This window comes from Botryllus schlosseri, chromosome 13 (assembly GCF_051294905.1).
Source record: "Botryllus schlosseri isolate E-star chromosome 13, Bs_hap1, whole genome shotgun sequence".
NCBI lineage: Eukaryota > Metazoa > Chordata > Ascidiacea > Stolidobranchia > Styelidae > Botryllus > Botryllus schlosseri.
Window position 1 is genome coordinate 10,605,445 of NC_137248.1, and position 22,093 is coordinate 10,627,537.

Sequence of the window (22,093 nt, forward strand, 5' to 3'; positions counted from 1 at the left end):
GGATGACCTCCTAACACCATGTTGTGACGCCACGAGAATTGCCGATATTTTTTCACCTCCAATGGCCTATACCGATAATTCTTTTCAGTGTGATATCATAGTGTCCTATATGGTGTCGACACAAGCAAATCTAACGGCTCAGTGAAATTGTATCACGTCACAATTTCCATTTGGCTACAGGCAATTTGACGGTCATTTTTAACCGGCTTGCCGAGCATTAAATTTGGTGAAACGGATATCAATCGAAAGCTGACTCTGCACTGATTACGAAAATATAAATTTTATTCCGCTCACGGCCCTGGAACCCCCACAATCAGCCTCGATTTTTTCATTGTGATGGAGATTGGCATTGGGACGCAACAATGCTGTCTGGTGAAACGAGAGAGAAGCTCATGACGCAACAATGCTGTCTGGCGAAACGAGAGTGTAGCTCAAGAGAAAAAGGTCCAAAAAGCATTGTTGCGTCCCAATGCCAACCTCCATAACAATGAAAAATTCGAGGCTGATTGTGGGGGTTCCAGGGCCGCAAGCGGAATAAAATTTATATTTTTGTCATCAGTGCAGAGTCAGCTTTCGATTGATACACGTTTTACCAAATTTAATGCTCGGCAAGCCGGTTAAAAATGACCGTCAAATTGCCTGTAGCCAAATGGAAATTGTGACGTGATACAATTTCACTGAGCCGTGAGATTTGCCTGTGTCGACACCATATAGGACACTATGGTGATATCGACTCGATATAATCGGCGAGAGAGAGAGAGAGAGAGAAAGTCTTTATTTTCATCCAACCAAAATACATAACACACGGCAGTGTTGGTGGTACAGAAAATATGCATGCCCGTGCACAGTATTCGGTATAAGATAGGAATGATTGATAAGACCGTGAAGGTCATCTAGTCTGATCATACCAGCATCAAACAGGTACACTTGACTCTAAACAGTCTGGCTGTAAAAAATGTTACGGTAGTTAAGAGAATAAAATAATAAAAAAAATTATTATAGTAGCAAATGATCAATGAAGCAATGTCTGAGCGATGTAGGGCAACAGTGTTAGTGTAACGACAAGAGGTGATCAAGTAGGGCTTTTTTGAATCTATTATAAGGCAATTCACGGATATGTGGTGGTAATGCGTTCCAGATGATAGGTTCCGAGTAGTCGATACTCGATAGATCTCTTAGTTATAGGTTGCTATTGGGTGGGGGTAAGTAGATATTTCCTTAGACGCGGATCTCGTGTAGTGGGAGTGGACATTTTTAGCAGGCATGAGCCGATAATCGGTCGGGCTCTACTCATGAGTAATAGTACAGCAAATATACCGAAAACCCAGGTGAAATGTCGAAATCGTGCGAATAGGAAATGACGCCACAATGTTTACTGTGCCGAATAGCCGAATAGTTCATTGACAGCCGCAGACACGCCAGCCTAATTTAGAGGTATTGTTGTCCTTGGAAGAATGACGTATTCGTCTGCTCGACTGCTTGCGGTATTGTTGTAATTGTTTTGGTTCATTCATTTCGGAGACATTGTCCTACTAACCCTCGGAACTTTTGTCGAGTATTAGATTTGGTCTCAGTTCAAACAGTTCAGTGACTGTTTAGTAGAAAGTAACCTTCGGTTCGGCTGGGTACCGACTCCGGGTGAATACGGAATAAATACTATAGACCGGAGATTATCATCGAAAACTATACCAGGGCTTCATCAATTAGGCCAGGTTTACACTATTTCATCATGGACTTAGCCTGATCTGATGTCTGGGAGGTGACTATAGATGCGGAAGGAGTGTACCTAGGTAACATAGCATGAACTAAACCAGTGTTAATTAATCTATGACGAATTGAATCTTCAATAATCCTCAGCAATGATATTACCAAATATTTTCGCTCTCTTTGTACCAATATATTCAATAACATAATATTGTACATTCTGGAGATTGTTAAAACCGGCGGTTGTTTTAATTGATATTGATCTTGATGATAAATGTCGAAAGATTTCAATAGGTAGCCTATAAAGAGACAGTTGACTATGTAAAAGAGGTCAGGTACTGTGACTTAATGTCATTATTGGCCTGTTGTTGTCAATATCCTTAAGGCTTGAAGGCTTGTCGTACTCTATAATGCTTTTTCCGATCCAACTATCTTCCATTTTAGAACAGTTATCTGCTCCGTTGTCCTTGTGAATGTTACAGATTGAATTATTGATCATGAATTTCATCGTGAACTGTTTCAGTATGCCATTTTGTTGAGTGTGACTGCTCATGACTTCAGTACCACAATGTAGTGCCAAGATAGCTTTCAATAATATTTATCAAAGTTATACAACTTGTTTTCACTTCTTTACCAGGGATCGACTAATACGGCATAGGTATTTTGAGAATTCAACTAGGGGGCCTGGGTTTCTAGCAATGAGCAAGTCATTGAAATGGACTTGCGGAATTTGTACTTACGAAAATTATCCAGCGTCATTGAAGTGTGTAATATGCCAGCAACCGTGCCCTACTCCACTTATAGAAGAGCCACAATTTCCTTCTGATATCATAACAAACACACCTCAACGTTTGAACATCATCATGCCGATTCGGACCCCGTGTGTTTCCCAAAGTACCACTGTGATTGAGTACGGTCAGCAGCGTCAAGTACTTCCGAATTATCATGATACAATCGCAGCTGAATTGGAAAAAAAGGCTGTGATACGCAATGATGTGATCGATTGTGACCAGTTTGCGATACATGGCGCTGGCGCGGCTTCTGCATCGACATCTAGTAACTCTAATAAGAATGAAATCAATAAAAAGTGGACTTGCGTCCACTGCACGTATGTTAATTGGCCTAAATCAAGCAAATGCGTCATCTGCGAAAGTCCGAGGCCGCGCAAGTCAAGCTCCAGCCGTAGAACTTCGGAAGAAGATCCGCCCGCTTCTAATTTCAATCTCGACTCCGTCCAGAAAAATGAACCTTCATCCGCAAACGTAAAAGGGTCGCAACCCCGCAGTCCACAACCAGGGGCGTGCGGTCGTTTGGAGCGTAGCAACTCTTCAAATTTATCACATCGTATGCACGACCCGCACAATCACTCGCCTACCACCACTCGTGCCAGGCACAGTAAATCATACAGCGAAGAGCACCTGAACAATGCAGTGAATGTGAAGGAGCTTTTGTCGCCGCGAGACCTCAGCGCCAAAGTGAGGCATTATTTTAATGATGCGAATCAAAATAGCTTTGCGAAAGAGCAGGGGATTGAACATTTGGCAAAGTTTCGGGATATAGAAAACGCTCGCGGTTGGAAAAAAGCAAACAAAAGACTCAACTTGCTGTTTTTGAAGGCTTGTGCCGGTAAGCTCATTAATGCTGCTATCACTACTATGTTAGTGAAATGACCTGTCAGACAAAAGAGTAGTCAAGGGGACGGTAGTGAAATTTGGCTGCAATAGTAATTTTTGACATTGACCTTCTCATGTTGTATGTTTGGCGTACAATTTGGCGCTGTCCTGATGGTACTTTATCTTGCAACTATGTTCAAAATCAGGAATGAAAGAATGAGAATGCTCCCCGCCTCCCCCTACCCAATCTTGGGTGTATCTTGCATCAAATTCAGAGCAATTAGCCTATCAATCAGAGCAGTTAGCCTATTCTGTAATGCAAAACTTGGTGACATAATTTTTAATGAAAATACATTTATTATATAACCTTGGGCTTAGCTTTCTATTGGTTCCTGGGAAATGTGCACACTGTGCACCGTAAATACAATCACTTATCCATGATCAGTTATCGCATATTAGAGACAGACATACCAGCAGTTGAATATTAAAGAGTCGTGCGTTTATGCTTGTGAAATTTCAACAATCGCAGAATCCATAAAATCGTGATGGAAATTATGTGAAAAATCATTTTCACAGAATTTTCATGGACAGCTTATACACATCACTCAGATATAAAACCATTCTTGTGTAGGCCTATTGGTTGATTTTAAGAACTTCAGTTACGACAAATATATTTTCAAGAGATTCTTGAAGGTACAGAACTTCAATATACATTAAATGATATATTCTTATTGAAATGAATAATATTCGGGTTCATTTCAATATGAATATACTATTCAAATATAATATCTTCAATCAATTACATTTTGCTATGAGTTCATTCGTACTGGTATGTGTTTGAGTCACTTGTGTTAGTGGCTAAGAGTAATTTGGGGTGAGGGTGACCTGTGTAGACTGTAGGGTATTAATATTTCGAGAAACCAGTTACCGATATCTGATGACTGACAATATTACATAATAAGATAATTGAGATATAATTGGCTTTAGATAATAATTATAGTAACCCTATCATAGTATGTCATAGCATGACACTTTAGCCTCTACTTACGGACGTACACATACCATGCGTTGAACATTGTAACCTCCTAATCCCTCCAAATCCTTAATTTACATGTGAAGAAAATATTTGAAAAAAAAAAATTCATTGAGCCCGCCAATACGAATATTAGTAAATCACAGGTTATCAGGTAACAATATCCATGCAGTTTGAGTCGTCAATTGGCTGTTACTTTTCAGGTATATTGGAAGATAACATCGAACCTGTGGATAGATATTTGGCGTGCGGTGGAAATGTCGCGAGACCATTGACGGCAGATGAAGTCAGGCTATTGAACAGGCCTTCCGCATTTGACGTCGGGCATACCCTCGTACATTTGGCTGTGAGATTTCAAAGGCGGAATATCTTAGCCTTGATACTAACGCCGGAAGTGAGTTTGTTACCAATAGCGTTGAACAATTGACTTCGTAGCGGTATTGATTGAAACTGCAGCCACGTCTCTGCAAGTTTTTTTACTTGATCAACTAGATTACAATTGTTGGAAACATTAAAATGAGTCATAGATATAGATAACTATAAATATTGTAATGTGATACTGAATATTGATACTCATCGAGACTTTGCAAAATCTACTAAACCAAGCTAATGGAACATTTAGGCTACACCATTATCTAGTTATGTATGATCACAAACATAGAAGTAATTTTATTACCAAATCAAGCACTCTGGACTTATTTTCCTGTCATATCCAACTCACTTTAATTGGAATATTACTGATAAATGGTTGCACTGTGTCACGCTGTCAGTTTGAGTTATTGCTGCTGCAAATTCGGTAGGTTTAGCACCTGAAAACAATTACTTGAAAAGCTGGAAATGTGTCTGTTGAATTTATCTTTGAATCAGAAAATAAGTTACATTCGCATTCATATTTATGTATCGACATAATACTTCTTCGAACATCACTTGCGTGCTACAGACCTAACATCAGCCCCATTTAATTGATATCCTATCATCTGTTCGAGTTATGCTCCAGCTTGACCTTGTTCCACTGTATTTTGACTTGAACCCACAAATTCTCAGGTGGCCAAGCGCAATTCGAAGCGGAGTCCGGCGATATTATGCCCGGAAATAGCGGAGCATATTCGTCATGAAATTTTCAACAGCATCAGAATCATGAAGGGAGATTTTCATTGTCAGTACTTTTGTGACTATTTGACTTTCGTATTGCCGATAGGTAAGAACTATTCTTTCGACTTTTTTGTTGTGTGAAGGAGTGATTTGTGTTTTACCCTGCAGAGGTTATTTCCTGGTGATTTGGTTTTGCGTGCTGTGACTGCTGTACCAGTTTCATACTGATTCCTCATTGCTTGCACTGTTTTGGTTACAACGTATGGTTGATTTGGTTATGGCTTTCTAGCAGAATCGCAGTTGAACTGTGAATTAGCCTCTAGGTGTAGCGATTATATAACTCCACAGTCCGCATCCTTGAAATTGAAACCTGTCCTCTGATATTGATGACAAGGGATAATGTGATAGCCGATTCGGTATTGCATTAAAATGAGTGGTTAGTTGATCTTGGTTATCTCACCACAGCCCAATTATCTATTAGAATTTGTAGACCACATCTAGCGATCTCCCAACTCGTCTTCATGCAAAATAACACACCTGTATTTTAGATTGGGCATTGCATAGCTTAGGCTATCTCTGGGTGCGTCAATCAGCTGATTTTGCTGTGAACTCGTAAATCCAATTTGTCACAATATCTATTGTGTGCAAACAGTCGCTTATTGTGTTTGAGGAACCGATAACTGATTGTTACTTTGTGTAGTAGCGGATGCCATTTGTCAATTGAGCTATAGCGATCCTGCGCATTGAACTTATTGATTTATTAGAATTTTTATTAGGGTTTTGAGCATTGCCCAACTGGTCATACAGACTGGAATTATATAGCCTTACCGTGTTAAAAAATTTCAACCGTAATTATTTCAACCGCACCTACGTAACCAGGCTGCATTCTATTTGTAGAGATTGCGGGTTTACCGAGCTCGATACAAAGATTGTTATTTGATGAACTCCTTGATAAAGATGTTCAAAAAGGTACTTGGTTCCTGGCCTATTATTATTTTATGCTTTGTGTAACTCCAGACATTGATAGGTTACTGTAAAGCTACCAGAGCTACATATTGTAGGTTACATAATGTGATGTACTTCTATAGGCCTATTAGTGAATACAATGCGAGGTATATACCACTGGTATCTGCACTGTAGGTCGTATTAAGCAACTATGCTGTAGTACCTTTGGATATATGTATAAATAGCTGAAGGATATGTCTGTCTGCAATGCATCTGAATCTCCTTGACGGATGCGCAGTAATCTTGCAAGTCTTGTAGTACCAGTACTACAGTTTGTTACTTATGTTGGAACATAAATATGCCTAATAAATAATAATGTTATACAAGCTAATATATTCATTCCTACTTCTATGAGTTATGTAAAAATCTATATTTTTAGAATCGTGACTATAATGCTACCACTTCCATTTTATCATTATGGAAGGAGTTACGAATAATGCGGTTGATATTATTGAGTCGGGTGTTGATCTTATGCATCCTTGGCCATTTTCAGAACTAGAAGACGAAGTAGCCATAAACTGGTGTGGCGACACTGACCGATTGTACGCACTGTGGAATAGGTCCGCCGGCGATTGTCTTTTGGACTCGGTACTTCAAGCAACTTGGGGCGTGTTCGATCGAGACAATGTTCTCCGCAAAGCAATGGCGGAGACGATGCAGGAATGCTCGCCATAGTAAGCACAGTTGTGGAAGGCCAAGATCTTCAACTGTTTGCATTGAATGTTGATGGGCAGAATTCGCATCTCAGTTAATTTCATGTATCACTCGATGTTGTGTGTGATATTTGTAAGGAAAGCACCGTGCAAGACGAGACTGTCTAGTAGTTTCCCATTTTCACTCTCAATAGTTTTCACTTGCGGAAAAGCTAATAATTCATAAATATTTGAACTAGGACTGATGGGAAGAAAGAAAAACCAAATATTATATAGATATGGACTGGCTATCGCTACATGCTTTTTGCCGATAATGAATTCAACGGGCCCAGCTCAGATTGCAATGGACTCTCTCCCTGAAAATTTACGATACTGCATTGAGATTGAATAAAAATTAATTGATTGAAGTATATGCGACTGGCGGCTATATCAGTTCGTACCATGTAGTTAGTGAGCTCCACATATGTAATGATACGAATGAACCGATGGTTGTTAGACTTGCTGGCAATGTCTTTGCTTTTTCCTACAGTTTTTATACAAGATGGAAGGAATGGGAAGTTATGCAAGCAAGCTTATTGAACTTTTCTATATCGGACAGACAATGCCTGCAGGACTGGGCGTTTCTCTTATCTTTGGCAAGACAGGTTGGTCCAACTAAAGTTAATTTTGATTTGTGAGCTTGTACCCTAGTCTATTAATATCCGTTCTTTCAATCATGAAACAGGTTATTATGTGACTTAGAAGGTGTAAGTTTGACATCTCGGCAATTTTAAATTTTGTGTCCTGTTGCATGGCAAATTCCATTTTTCCAAGTGTGTGAACCTTTTTACAGCGTAGCTGTATGTATGTTTGATATACTATAGTTGCATCCCTGAAGCCCATAAAAAACAACTGATATATTCAGCATGTGACGTTACATGACTAAATGCCATGTCATAAGATGATGGCCGTCATTTACTCCGATTAAAATAGTGTTCAAAAGTATCTGTAGAGGTCTAGTATTTCACCACACAGATTTCATTCGGCGGTTATGTCACAAATACTGAAGAAATACTTATGCGGTTGGTTCTTGTACAATATTTATACTTACACAGCCCATACATGATGTATTGGATTGGCTGCGTTATGTTCAGATATTGAACCCGGAACAATATACAATGTTTCCTATTGCTAATTGAATGCGGGCTTATATAGCATTGTATTTGACTTAGATGCGATGATATCAGTGAAAAAGTGACTAATATGATTGGTCGAGAATATTGATTTCAGACTATAGCTCTCGATCCATTAACAATTGTCTTGTTGGTAATAAAATACCATTGTTCTGTATGTTTCTTGTTTATGTGATGGCTATGGAATGTTGGCCTTTTTAATATCCGCCTGGTTTATCCTAGCATAAATTATTGATCTTTGAGCGTTGATAAGGTACACGCGGTACATATGTTGTGGCCAGATTTTGCATCTGGCGTGAATATTAACAGTTGATCGCTATGTAGTTCGGTGGATTCCGAGATTGGCGTGGAAAATTCCAATTTGCCTCATCCAACCTCTGTTCGATAAAGTGATAACCTCTGGTGACGGGCTTACTCTGTGCTTTTGTGTTACAGCCCGGCGCATCCTTGGAGCATTGTCATATCTTTGTACTTTCACACATCTTGCGTCGACCGATTATTGTGTACGGCGTCAAGTACCTCAAGAGCTATCAAGGTGATACGCTCGGGTATGCCAAGTTTCAAGGTGATTAGAGTAAATTCTTACTTCAAATGTCGAATTTGCGGGATGGGCGATATATCGGTATGATGAAGAAGTGCGATGTCAATGGATATCTCTGTGTGATGCAGCACTTTTGGTTGTGCAGTCTCTGTGCATGGGATTGATGAGAATAACGCAAGCCGGCCTCATAGAGCTTATTGATTTTGAATCATTGCGAGAGAAATGAATTGCAGAAATGGGCTTATTTTGTCTCTCGTTAATCCCACTCGACTGCCTCTGTCTCCTTTTAAAACACTTCAATTAGCCGAGAGTGGATTTTTGTTCAGAATTTCCTGTAATTTATACACTCAGAATGGAAAGTTGCTGTGCTTTATCAGGATTAGTTGCATGTGATTAGCAGACCGTTCTGTCACTTTTGTTTGATGGTTGCTATCACAATTAAACTCTTGAAAGTGATACAAACTTGTCCCAAAATTACTTTCTCTTTTACAAATTTACAAAAAAATGGTGTAAAACATAACCGCTCGCGTAAGTATTGCAAGTGGGGGGACGTACTCGGGCACTCTGAAAAAGTAACAGTAGTTCAGTATATGCATTATCTATGCACGCCGACACCGAAAATATCTTCGAATAGTATATTCATATTAAAATGAACCCGAATATTTTCGGCTGACACGTCAGGGGTAATCGCCAGCAACTAGTAGAGAATGGGAAAGGACATGTTTATTGTCTACTTTTGTATTATACTCAACTCTTTACTGGCATTGTACAATACTCTACTACTACTAGTATGCCAATTGTCTACTAGTTGCTGACGATTACACCTGACAAGTGTTTATTTCAATATGGATATACTAGTCAATTGTATATTGAAGTTCTGTACCTCCAAGAATCTTTCTTACTTAACAGGCGTGTATCTTCCGTTCTTGTGGGAGCGTAGCTTTTGCTGGAAAAGCCCGATCGCGCTGGGTTACACGCGCGGACACTTCACTGCCTTAATCACGATGGAGAATGACTCGAAGGTGAGAAATTGCGGAATCCCGCCTTTGCTTGGAATCCTAATTCTTCCGTTGCAGGTGTCGTTCAAAGGGATGAGTTTGGGCTCGACTAGCGAGGTTACTTCCGCATCCTGCACGTATCTTCCTCTGATGGACTGTGACAGAAAGCTCCTGCCCATACACTTTACTTCGTCTAATCAAGTAAGCGTTTTCGTCGTTGCCGTTTCTCCGATATCGTGATATCTGGCAGCCGATCGGTAACGCGACAACCAGATTTGCTAGGTATCCTGAACTAGGTGATTACTTTTGTGTGCTATCGGATTTGTGTTGCACTGTTGCACAGGCCGACGTAGGCTTTCTTACAGTGTAAGGTCCATCATTGCGGTAAGAATTGATAACGGAAATGAAGTTACGTATCGCACTACACCGGGGGTCATCAACCTTCTTGAAACCAAGAGCTACTTGGGTATATTACTACCTACCAGTTACTTCCGCCATTTACACGCGTTGGGTTGAGCGTCTCCGAGTTCAATTGCGTTGCCACACTGGGCACCGAAGCGCCAATCTCTGTGTCAATCTCGGGAATATTGAATAGATTCTCGTTTCGTAATCCGGGAATCATCAAATAAATTTCGTTAAAATAATCCCGCAGAAATTTCAGCATATGCATATTTTAGCGTTGTTTTAGCCCAGGCTTAATTGGAGACCCATTCGGCAGGCTGCATGAATTTGTAATGACATTGGAACGCACAGTCTTTTTCTTCTGAGATTGTCATTGGTCAAGTTAGTTGATTAAGCAGCTATTTTCCAGACATGTCAAACAAATTTGAGCGGAAGCGAAAAATAAAATGTCTGAAATGCAAAATGTAGATTTCGTCGAGGAGTATCATGATCAGTTACCGTGATACACATGCTATTTCACGCGGTTCCCATGACAATTTCACTCATAAAAGCTATGCAAGTTTATCACTAGGGCGATTTTTTTTACCTGAAAAACAAAAGATTTTGACATAAAAATCAAAATTTTGACATTTTTTGCCCTAAAAAATCAAATTTTTGACCAAATTTGACCCAACGTCTGCGAATTAGGTGTTTTCCCACATAATGTTAGAATTGTAGGCCTACTACTTATCTTCATTGCGGGTAGGAATGTCTGACCTTACGAAGTAGTTTTTCTCCTCAAAAACTGACAAATTTTTACATGAAAAAACTTTATTTTATCGAAGTCTGGCCCAATGAAGAATTCAAGTAGTTAGATTACGCATTATGGTTGAAATAAAATATTTTGTGTTACAACCAAAGATACTTTCCTACATTCTCGGGTATAAAGTGTCTGTTCTTACTTCTTAGTATGTAGCTTGTCAAGAATGGAGAAAGAACGTTCAACAGCTGCAGTTGTTGGCTGACAACGCTGAAGTTGTGCGTACACTGCTGGTGACAAACCGTGTTGCTTCATTCTGGCAATGGTGTCTACATCACAATTTTTCATCATGCGCTTCTTGATATAAAAACCATGCAATGCCCACGCAGTCTTGCTTCAGTTGGGATATTGCGGTACGTTGAGCATAACACCATGTCAACCTATTTGTTTCTTTTGAATGTTTATGATTCACATTGAGCAGACACTATGCCGTCTTCAACAGTAGGCCTATAAAGTAGGCTACAAGCTGTAAAATGTCAAATGATAAGCTCACCGACAGTGCAAAATCTACGATACAAAAGGACACTTGGTGGACAAATGACAATGCTTGCTTCCTCCTTGTCCGAACTGGCTGCCGTGAGGACGCAGAAATAAAGCTGTCCAAAAACTATTGTGCATCTCTTTATATTAGGTCTTCCACAAAACTACGTTCTACATACTACATACGAACTACATGCCCACTTGAGTAAATAGTGCATATTTTCCCTTTGCACAGGGTCAACTCGAAACCGAGCAGGAGTGCATACTGAACGATTGGCTCGATTGCCTGGTGACTAACAAAGGGGTGCTGGTTGCTAGACAAAAGCAAGGCAAACGCCCGCCGCTGGTCGCACGGCTGCTGGACCAGTGGTTGGACCACTACAGGCACCTTTCGTTTCGCAGGCTAGGCGAAGACGGCGACACTGAGGACGAAGAATAGTGGTCCGGTCGGTTGCGGTCTGACCATCTCCACACGATACAGTATATCCGTACCGTAAAATTACTATTCGTCGATTTCCGCCACCATTGTAAAATTTGTGTTGCCGGTGATATTCGTCATTGTAAAAGTTTTACCTGGCTAGTCTCGTGGCTATTACTTACCAGGGATGAGGGCTGGGCATAATTGTTGCGGTACTGAAATGAAAATCGAGTAATAATTGAAAAGACTCGGGTGGAGCAGTGAGACACGATGTTTTTACTACTGACATTATAGACTACCCCCTTACATTAACATTGATATTATCAACAAGAATTATCGTTATGATGGTTTCATCTCGAAAGGTCTTACCAAAGCATCTTGAAGCCGGTGGTATAAAGCTGCGTATGTTACTGGAAATCCCATTTCTGTGCAGTTGTTTTCGACTTTTCACAAACTGCTATAAAATAGGCATGGCAAAACTCCACTCGGTAACTCGATTTTGCTCAGCCCTAGTACTACCTAATCGGTGAATTAACCTCAAATGTCATGCGAGGTTATCGGGCCACTACTATTTGTTCAGTTTCATGCCACGGCGTTGGCACCAAGACGATTAATTTCTTCATCTATATCGTTGCGTCACTCTGTAATTTCGTCCTTCCGTTTCAAGAGCTGCCATCCTCGCGATCGGACGCCTCAGTATTTTCTTTATATTTCTTCACCAGTACATCCGATTCGGGCACTTGTCTTGATTTCGTTTCGCTTTGTTATTGCTTGCCGTCACGATGATTTGGGAGAGTGCGTGGTTGGATTCGTTTTGAACGCGTCGTCTAATAAAGAGCGATATTGGATGTGGAGGCGTGATTTTCTTCGGGGCTAGTCGATCAGTCTTTCGTATTCTTGAAGACACCGACTTCGTGTCCGGTAGAGATGACCATTGAGCATGAGCATGGATTGTGATTAGGAATTTAAGGTTTTGCCTGTATATGGATTCACGAATATTTTAAGACTATTTGATTTCGACTTGATCATACAACTTCGAATGCGACTTACAAATAAATTTAGGTTATTATTGGATTAGGACTTGGGTGATCCGAAATTAATTTGAATCTCAAGACCGGGACAGGATCAGGATTTAAAAATATCAAATCCGCTCGTCTTTGGTGCTGTTGTGTTCGCACCGAGCCAACATTGGTGATCGCAAGGGTCTCGGCTGGCGATGTGATTCAGTTCAACGGAACTTTGACTGCCCCCGACTTTCTGAAACGGATAGCGCCTTCATGCAATCGCTGTTAAATTTCAAAATTCTGGTGTGCCATTGGTAAGGTTTAGTAAATTTAAGTGGCTCATTTGATTCCGAGTAAAGTAGGCTACTAATTGCTATGGTATCATACCAATGAAGGACAGAGGTGGTAAACAAGGCTACTCAAGCAGTGGAGATGCAGAATTCTACTCTAGTACGAGTAGAAGCAGTACTTTTTGAAACAATCCAATACTAGAACCAAGAAAAATATGCTGTCTTTAAAAACTACTCAAGTAAATACTTTTGAAAAGCAGTCATAAACACGCTCTCATGGACCGTCAAAACCTGGAAACTGGCATATGCGGACGGTGCAGAGATCTGGGTTTGTGTTGCAACATCCGATGCAGATATACACTTTTAACAGCATTGGTTAGGGTAAGGTTCGATCCCCGGTCCAGTTAGACCAAAGACTTGAACCCAAAGCTGGAGGAGAAAAAGGGTAGCGCTGACTCCATAACCTTACCGAGCGAGATAGTGTAATGGTTATGCGTCCGGCTTAGGTAGGTCGTGGGTTCGATCCCCGGCCGGGTCATACCAAAGACTCGAAAAATGGTATCCGCAGCTATCCTGCTAGGCGCTCAGCAATCACGGATAGCATGGAGGAGAAAAAAAACGGGGGCGCAGACTAGATGACCTCATGGGGCCGTATCGCAACTCCGTCGCCAAAGCATCTCGACGGTGCAGGCGAGAAAGAATATCATATCTCTCTCTCTTACCTAAAGGTGCGTTTACATCTCCATCGTCAGAACCCCTCGATGGTGCAGACCAGAATAAATGTATCTCTATCACTTGGTCGTACATTGCCCCACTATTAGGTGAGCCTGCTGTTGCCACTCGACTCATTTCAAACAATGTTGGTCCCTAACTTTAGAACTAGACTTGTTGGTCCCAGCCTCCCCGTCGTCTGTCAACTGACCTCCTGCGGCACAAACAGCCAGAAACATGCCAGTGTGACGACTAAACGGATTACGCGCGGCCTGATTAATAAATAGCAGAGATAGGAGTAACCCAATTTGCCAACGACTCAAACTAGAATTTCGCAACCCGAGATTAAGGCTCAGGCTTGGAGGACCTCACTCTAGATACATCATCTGTGATCCTTGATCAGAGATCATCCACACGTTGTGTGACATCAGATCATGCCACAAATACGTGAGCAGGCTTGGCCAGACCCTAGCCCGGTGCAGACATGGGGTAATCGCGATTAGTAATCGTAATCGATTACGGCGATTACACCATTTTCAAGTAATCGTTATCGCAATCGATTACATTCGAAAAAAATCCGAAGTAATCGTAATCGTAATCGACTATTTCGCATTTCTAATCGATTTCTTTGTGAAAGAACGATTACTGTTAATTAGTACAAGGAACATGGCATGAACTAAACATTCGTGATTCGTGAACAATGAAGAGTACCATATCATAACAGGTTATTGATAGCAGAAACGTCGGATTTTCAAACGCCACTGCTCCTTATTACGTCACAAGTATTAGCTATGGCATTGAGTAACGAATTATCCACACATAGTAAATAGAAATTCGATTCACATGTAGATAAAAGTAGTGTGGTGGTAAGAACACCTGCCATATCGTGTATCAGGTCATCAATACACTCCAGACGCCAGTACCTTGCAGCAAGATAATAATCACCATGATGCCCTGTTTCAAATAGATCGCGTGTATTGACTATTGATGTTTGGTTATGTTTAGCCAAACGCAGTTTGACCATTGCTGCTTGGCGAACACCAGACAAAGGTTTGAAATCTCGTATTCGTAAAATGACACATTATGATTTCCGCATCGAAGCATTAAAAACAACGACTGCTGATATAAATCATAATCGAGCCGTTCTTTGCTGTTTGCAGCTTACAATATCTGTATTAAGTGGATTGTAGGAAGGCGTCGATGTTTAGTTTATCTTATTCTCATATATGGTTCTACTCGAAACGTGCACCAATCGTTATTTCGCCATTCGCCATACTACATTAGGGTTACCATATTTTTGTAACACAAATTCCGGACGCTCTTTAGCGTCCACTAGCGGATTTCAAAATGAGGTATGAGCACATTGATGAATATGACGTCACACCAGCAAAGCTTTGTCTATCGACTAGAGGTGGTCACGATCCGGTTCAGGAGTATGTGGTTGTGTGTTGTAATTTGTAACCAGGGCCGAAGCCACATTTTTCTGTCCCCTCCCGTCCAGATAAACATTGATCTTGAGCCCAAAGTAGGGCAATCGATGCAGCTTCTGAGGGCTTACTATATGCATCCGGTCGTTAATTGATTGGAATGAATTATGTCAATAATATTGGTTCTTCCATATATTACTATATAATTTGATCCTCTCTCCGCCCACATCATCAGAGTTTGCGGTAGAGCTGGTGGAGGATGATATGACTTTGAAAATGCAAGGAGCGTAATTGTACAATATACATAGTTAGGTCATGTCCAAACGCCCTAAACCGACCTTATGCATATACCGTTATCCTGCGATTGCAATTACAATTAGACTTATTTCTGTAACTGAATGTTATTTTTATTCATTTATTTTTGATCGCAGCTTTTGCGAGGGTGATAGTCCCCATATTAAAACCAATATATGTGATACTAAATCGCGCGCAGCGCGAAAAAAAATTTCATGTAGCATAATTCTGCCCGAAAATAATATTGTTTATGTTGATTTAGTAAAAAATTATGAGCTTACTTCAAAATTCCGGACATTTAGGCATATTTTAGAAATTCCTCCCGGACGCAGTTTTAAAGGTGAAATTCCGGACATGTCCGGGAAATTCCGGACGTATGGCAACCCTATACTACATGTGCACATTTGTATCTGACCCCATAGCCACCCGCTCATACACCATGTTAGCGTGACTTGTAGCTAGAATCAGGACCGTAACAGAACTTCGTCCATAAACGTTGGTTTTGGGCCCCGCGATAGTATGATCATTTGATCAATCAAACTTCTGGCGGGCGGGCTAAGTCCAAAGAAAAACTATTCGTGAGATGCACACACATTCACACAAATTGTCATTTCTTCACGGCCGCATCATTTCCGTCCGTGGGTGCGCGAAGTGCCATTCCTATCGTGGGGCTCAAATTAGGAGAACAGGACTAATCGTCGCGCCTAGCCAGCGTGACATATTAGGCGAAACTGCATATGTCTTGGAGTTTCGTGTCGCTGTAAAGGCCGGCACTGAAATGCCTATCTTTATAAATTATGCTTATTTTTTTCTTGAGGGGACAGAGGTATGCATTTCAAAATCAAGAGATCTAGCAACATCAAATTATGAAGAAAAATTTGAAGTTAATTAAATCTATCGAAAATACTCTATAATTTATGAAATATTTTTGTGTCCCCTTCGAGTTCGCTCTCCACCCAATTGGAGGTTTGAGGTGCGGCAGTTAACTAGGGTTACCATATTTTGGAAATCTGAAAAGAGGACACTTTTTCAAAATTTTCAGACTTGCAATACCGGAGGAAATCCTAAAAAATGGTCAATTTTTACCACTTCGTTATAGTCGGTTGACTATAAAAAGGTCAACTTTCAGGCCAACTCCCGAAATACAGTTTTTTCACATTGTCCGTTGGTTGAATAAAAAAATAACAAAAAATAAGTCAATTCTCCGATTCACCTCCCGAAATAGCTGTCGGAGCGTAACTTTAATGCTGATTTACTGTATCTCAGTCGAATTTTGCCCTATATTTAACCAATATTCTCCAAAAAGAGTACGTATGGGAACCCTACAGTTAAGGCCCTGGCTAGAGTGCAAATCGTTTGGTGCGAGAAATCGTCAGCTATGAAGTTGAGGAATGGATATATCATGACGTAACAAGCATAATGACTTTTCATTTAAAAAGAAACTAGTTCTCTTATGAGGCATTCTCATCGCAATCGCTATATTGTCTTCCGATATGTGTTCAAAGATAAGTTCTAAGAATCAAAATAAATGTAATGGTCAGTAATCGTGATTACTTTTCCAATGTAATCGTAATCGCAATCGACTACTCCCTGATTTTGCTGTAATCGTAATCGCGTGATTCAGAAGTAATCGTAATCGCAATCGATTACATTCATGAAGTAATCACCCCATGTCTGGCCCGGTGCGTTTTCAATGCTTCAGGCCAAAACTATAACCACTCAGCCTGTGCGCGCCACAGCAACCACAATTTCTATCATTGTTTTTCATAGTAAAGTAGACCGGACGATAGTACAAAAATACATATATTATTCTACCAAATAACAATCATCAGCAGTAACTACAAAATTCCATAGAATAACAGCCAAACATTGAATAAACTGTCAGCGTCCGGCTTCCTGTTCCAGCTCCATCTCAATCTTATTATTGATGCTCTGCCAGTTCACCTCGACCTTCCCGGCGTAGCTCTTGAATTCACCGTTGGTCTCCGGCTTGCCGATCTTGTCGAGATACAACGCCCGGAATCCCAGCACAGTATCCACATGAGTCTTGTGTTTCACAGCGAGATGCAAAGCCCTGTCCCATCGGAAAAGGTCGACGTTTAGTTTGATCGCACGGTAATACAATCGGGCTTGCAAGAAGGTGGCTTCCGCGTCCGCCACATTGCCGCAAAACAACGCGATTTCGCCCATTCTGCCTTCTTTCGACTGAATCTCCTGAATGTGATGCAGGTAATCTACCTTGTCAGCTGCTCCGATGGCAGCGTACGCCATTTCAGCCGTGTTCAAATCCTTACGCTGCACAGACATAGCGGCTAGGCACGCCCAGAGTGATTTTTCTTTCACAAAACGGCACAACCGGATTGCTTCTTCCCATCGGTCTGAACTCACAAGCTGATGCAGAATCGTAGGATACGGGGATATGCCGACAGCCGTCGTAGCGCCGGCGCCTTGTCGCACTATTGCAGTGTTGCCGATAAATCCTCTCAATTCCGGATTTTTTCCGCTGTCAGAAATATCTTTTTCGTACACGGTCTGTCCCAATATGTCTTTATCTACAGCAGCAGCTGGCGGATAATACCAAACCAAAAGTTTGTTTTCTTGCACCCCGCAAAGCATGTTAGTGCCGTCATTCCAACTAACGGATCGAATCATAGTCGATAACTTAGTGATGTTATAGTGAGCTTCCAGTTTACGAACACCAGTCAAGTAAAGGTCCTTGTTTTTATCGATTACCGCCAAGTATCGATCGTGCAAGCTTCCACATTGACTCAAGCATAATTGGTGCACTTCGAGCTTATGCATGACTGGTTTGTTGTCTTGGAACGGTTTTCCTGTGTTTGAGTCGAATATGATAACAGAGCGTAAGTCATTGTTGTCACGTAATGCGAATACATCTTTACTCAAAGACACAATGTGATTACTGAGCAAATTGGGTCTGGTTGACGATGGTAGTTTTGGATTGCATACAGTACGCCCCTCGTAGGAATATATCGTCACCCCAGCAGCGTCGACAAGCATAAAATGCTTCTCGGCTTGAGTAATCATGGACACCGTGCCTTCCTTCAAATCGAATATCACCGGGGTGTTGAAATTATTGGTCCTGTACACGTGGCACTGCGTCGACGTGACCGCGACTAGATGGTCGAAGCCGAGAGAGACTTTGATGACGCGGTCTCTCATGTCGAGAACCTCGTGAGCGTTGCTCGTGACGTCGCGTACTTCTATCGTTTTACGGCTCACGACTTTAACTTCGAATTGTTTCCACTCTAAGCGTTGCTCGATAACGTGCGCGAAAAGAATTTTGCCGCCAGCGCAGGCGCAAGCGACTTGTGTTCCATCGTTGCTCCATGAGATATTCAACAAGCTACCAGCGGCTGGTTTCTCCAAGCTGTGGGACCAACCTGATTTATCACAGAGACGTAATGTGTTGTAAGATCCAACGGCAAATAATTCACCATCAGGTGACCATGAAAGCGATGTGATCGGATGTTCATGAATAATGCTCGAATATATGGCACGGCCGTAACTGTCCCATACTTTATATTTACAGTCTTCTCCGCCTGATAATATCAATGAATTAACCGGATTCCAGTCGACTTTCAAAATAATTTCTTCGTGAGCTTTCCATGACAATGGTTTCGCTGCGGGCTGCAGTGATTTGATTACCAGTTGCTTTCCAGAAGTGTACAGAAGGTGGTCCCCTTCAGGGCTCCATGCGGCATCGTACACAGGAGATTGCATCTGTGACAAGGTTGAGCGGAGCATACCTGATCTAGACCAGATTTTGATCAGGCCATCTTCACCTACAGTGGCAAACGCCGTGCCGTCATGGCTCCATTTCCCGCTAATTACAGCTCCGGTGTGTGCTTCTATTGTTTTTTCTAGTCTACCGGAACTGGTCATCAAACGAAATCTACCATCGGTGCTAGTGAGGGCGTAGAGCTCGGACTGTCCCTTTTTCCCTGCAACGCCTGATGTAGGGTAGCGGTCCATGTGTGTGCAGAATATTTCATTGGGGAGTTTCGTGACAACTTGCGTTTCGTTAGTCACCAGATTCCACTTCAGGACTTCGTGGTCGTCGCCGCAAGACATGACTTCGTTCGCTGAATTCCATGCCGCACACGATATAACCTCTTCGGAAGGTTGTTCTTTGGCGAAGCTTGTCTTGAATCTCATAATTATGCGCGATAACTAGAGAAATTAAACATACGGTTTACACTCATGAGCTTCTATCGCAACGGCTGGTTGTTTGGAAATCAGGTATGCGAAAGTGGCGCCGCATGCGGCGAAGTACACAAATATGGCTCGTCTAGTTCGAATCATCCTCTAGACTAGATGGATTTTGCACACCGCGCTAGAGACGTAGTAAACTATAGAGATTGTACAATTGCCCAAAATCTCTATAGTTGGACTTGTTTGATTTGATTGGATTAACATACATTGTTCTGTATATTTGTGCTTATATCTCGACACATGCCGCCTGTCCTGTATATTACCTTCGTTTACTTTTCATTCATTCATTCACATTGTGTATGCCTCCTTTTTATATCGCCTAGGCCAGGAGAATGTCTGATTTCAAAGACTACTCCAAGTTGGCTCGACACCTTCCCATCTTTTAATTGCATCGCAGTCTTGTGGTGTGCTATGGTGAAATTGGTAATAATAAATTGATTACAAGTTTCGCATACAAAACAGTGAACACACATGGTGTCGTTACTTTTTTTTTTCATCATCATCATTGGTTTATTAGCAATTTTATCAGTTCAATACACCAATACAGTGTTTCTTGTAACTGGTGGTGAGAATGACATCAAGGGGCGCAAACCTACTTTGAGAGATTATTAAACATGCATTCTTCAACTTGGAATGAGTTTGAGTTGTGTCCAAACTAGACCGATTTTCTCGGCGACCATACGGATACACTGGCGTAGCAGCATGTGCTGCCGCCTCTGGCTCTCGCTTAAAATCCCCCCCCCCAAGTAGACAGCAGCAAATTTCGACATATATTGATTTTCAAGCAATCTTGTCAATACAAATAATTACAAATCATATGCCGCATCTCAGCCTCACCGTCTCAACGTTAATAAGGCCAAAAATAAGACAGACAAGAAATGGCGAACGAATGTATTGTGCTAATAGAAATCAATAGCCGCCTCAAAGCAAAATCAGCGATAATAACCTCGATTTCAAGTTTTTGAACGTATAATCTCTTTCTATAGACAGAATGGATAGAGCTGATAGCCGATCATCATTCATGGTAGAACGTAAATAAGACTTAATCAGTTTGAGCTTTGAGAAGCTCCTCTCGCAGCTTGCAATTGAAACACCAATGGTCAGATAAAGTTTCAGACACGAGCATAAATATGGTGTGGTGTCGCATCAGGTAGCTTTGCATTAACTAACCACTGCTCCATAACAGCCTCTTAAATCTGTCAATTTCCACAGCTAACTCCAAAAAGTCCACCTCGTCGTCATAGGTGCTTTTAAAAGCGCTGGTGAATAAATTGTGACTTTCGCTTTGCAGCAGCGCGTGGGGATTAAAAAATCCAAATATCATCAAGTGGTGTAGGCTATGCCGGTAAACCTAGTTTGGGCTTTAAGTTTAGTTGTCACACTTGAATACCCAGACAGGCCTACTGCAGAGCCAGCTAAAAGCAGCATAATTGGTCATGGTCATCATATTGTTGTCCAGGCCCTCCGAGCGCTCAAATTTAACAATACTGATCTTAATCGAAACCATTGTTGACCTGATTCCGGAAATACAATTTAAATACTGGTATGGAAATAAGCATTGTTCCGAATAATCGATCGATATAATTTCCATTATCATGGTCAATTGGTCAGTGTGTTGCGGCGTTCCGATTGTTAGGAACAATCGGCCTTGACGGCTATTTTGGAGTGGTTCTATTGCCATGTTAAGATATTAATTCGTGTTTTCGGAAGCAGCGCGACACTAGCTTTTGATTGAGACCAGTTTGATTAAATTTTAGCTCGCGGGATGCCAGCTATAGGACTACCAATTACGCTGCTTTTATCCGGCTGTGTACACTGTGTAGCCTCATTTTGCCGCCCCTTGGAGCCTGCCGCCCCTGGCGCAGAGCCAGAACCGCCAAGTGCCCGCTACGCCACTGTACACTGTACAGATATAGGCCTATATCTTCGATTTCAAATGAAATTTGTTGCAGCGTATATACCATAGCAATTTACAGCGTAGCTACGTGGCTACGCTGTAAATTGCTATGCATATACCGTTTGCCCCTTTCAGAGTGACGTCACTTGCAGAAACCGGAGGCCAACAGCCATTCGCTAAACAAATTGCATACGATATATATTAGAAAGAAGAAAGGTAATGGCTAAATTTTTCTTACTATTTCCATGTATATTTCCGTCGATATGCCGTAGTGGCGGAGAAGACAGTGTAGTGCAGGGGCGGGCAACATACGGCCCGCGGGCCGGA

At 41.4% G+C, this 22,093-nt stretch overlaps 2 protein-coding genes and 1 long non-coding RNA gene across 3 annotated transcripts in view; 1 reads left to right on the forward strand and 2 right to left on the reverse strand.

The window, feature by feature from the left end:
• The window catches only part of LOC145454493 (uncharacterized), a 426,394-nt gene that overhangs the window by 76,295 nt on the left and 328,006 nt on the right, over positions 1–22,093 (reverse strand). The window lies entirely within an intron of this gene.
• LOC145454466 (ubiquitin thioesterase zranb1-B-like) lies at positions 1,226–12,758 on the forward strand. The gene is made up of 11 exons (XM_080332464.1): positions 1,226–1,790; positions 2,342–3,330; positions 4,554–4,744; positions 5,395–5,548; positions 6,340–6,411; positions 6,941–7,121; positions 7,630–7,744; positions 8,708–8,837; positions 9,723–9,835; positions 9,890–10,012; positions 11,728–12,758. The coding sequence occupies exons 2-11, from the start codon at positions 2,403–2,405 to the stop codon at positions 11,929–11,931; spliced, it is 2,211 nt and encodes a 736-aa protein (XP_080188590.1). The 5' UTR covers positions 1,226–1,790; positions 2,342–2,402; the 3' UTR covers positions 11,932–12,758.
• On the reverse strand, positions 17,422–19,894 carry LOC145454461 (intraflagellar transport protein 80 homolog). The gene has a single exon (XM_080332458.1). It carries the CDS (start codon positions 19,810–19,812, stop codon positions 17,518–17,520), a length of 2,295 nt encoding a protein of 764 aa, XP_080188584.1. The 5' UTR covers positions 19,813–19,894; the 3' UTR covers positions 17,422–17,517.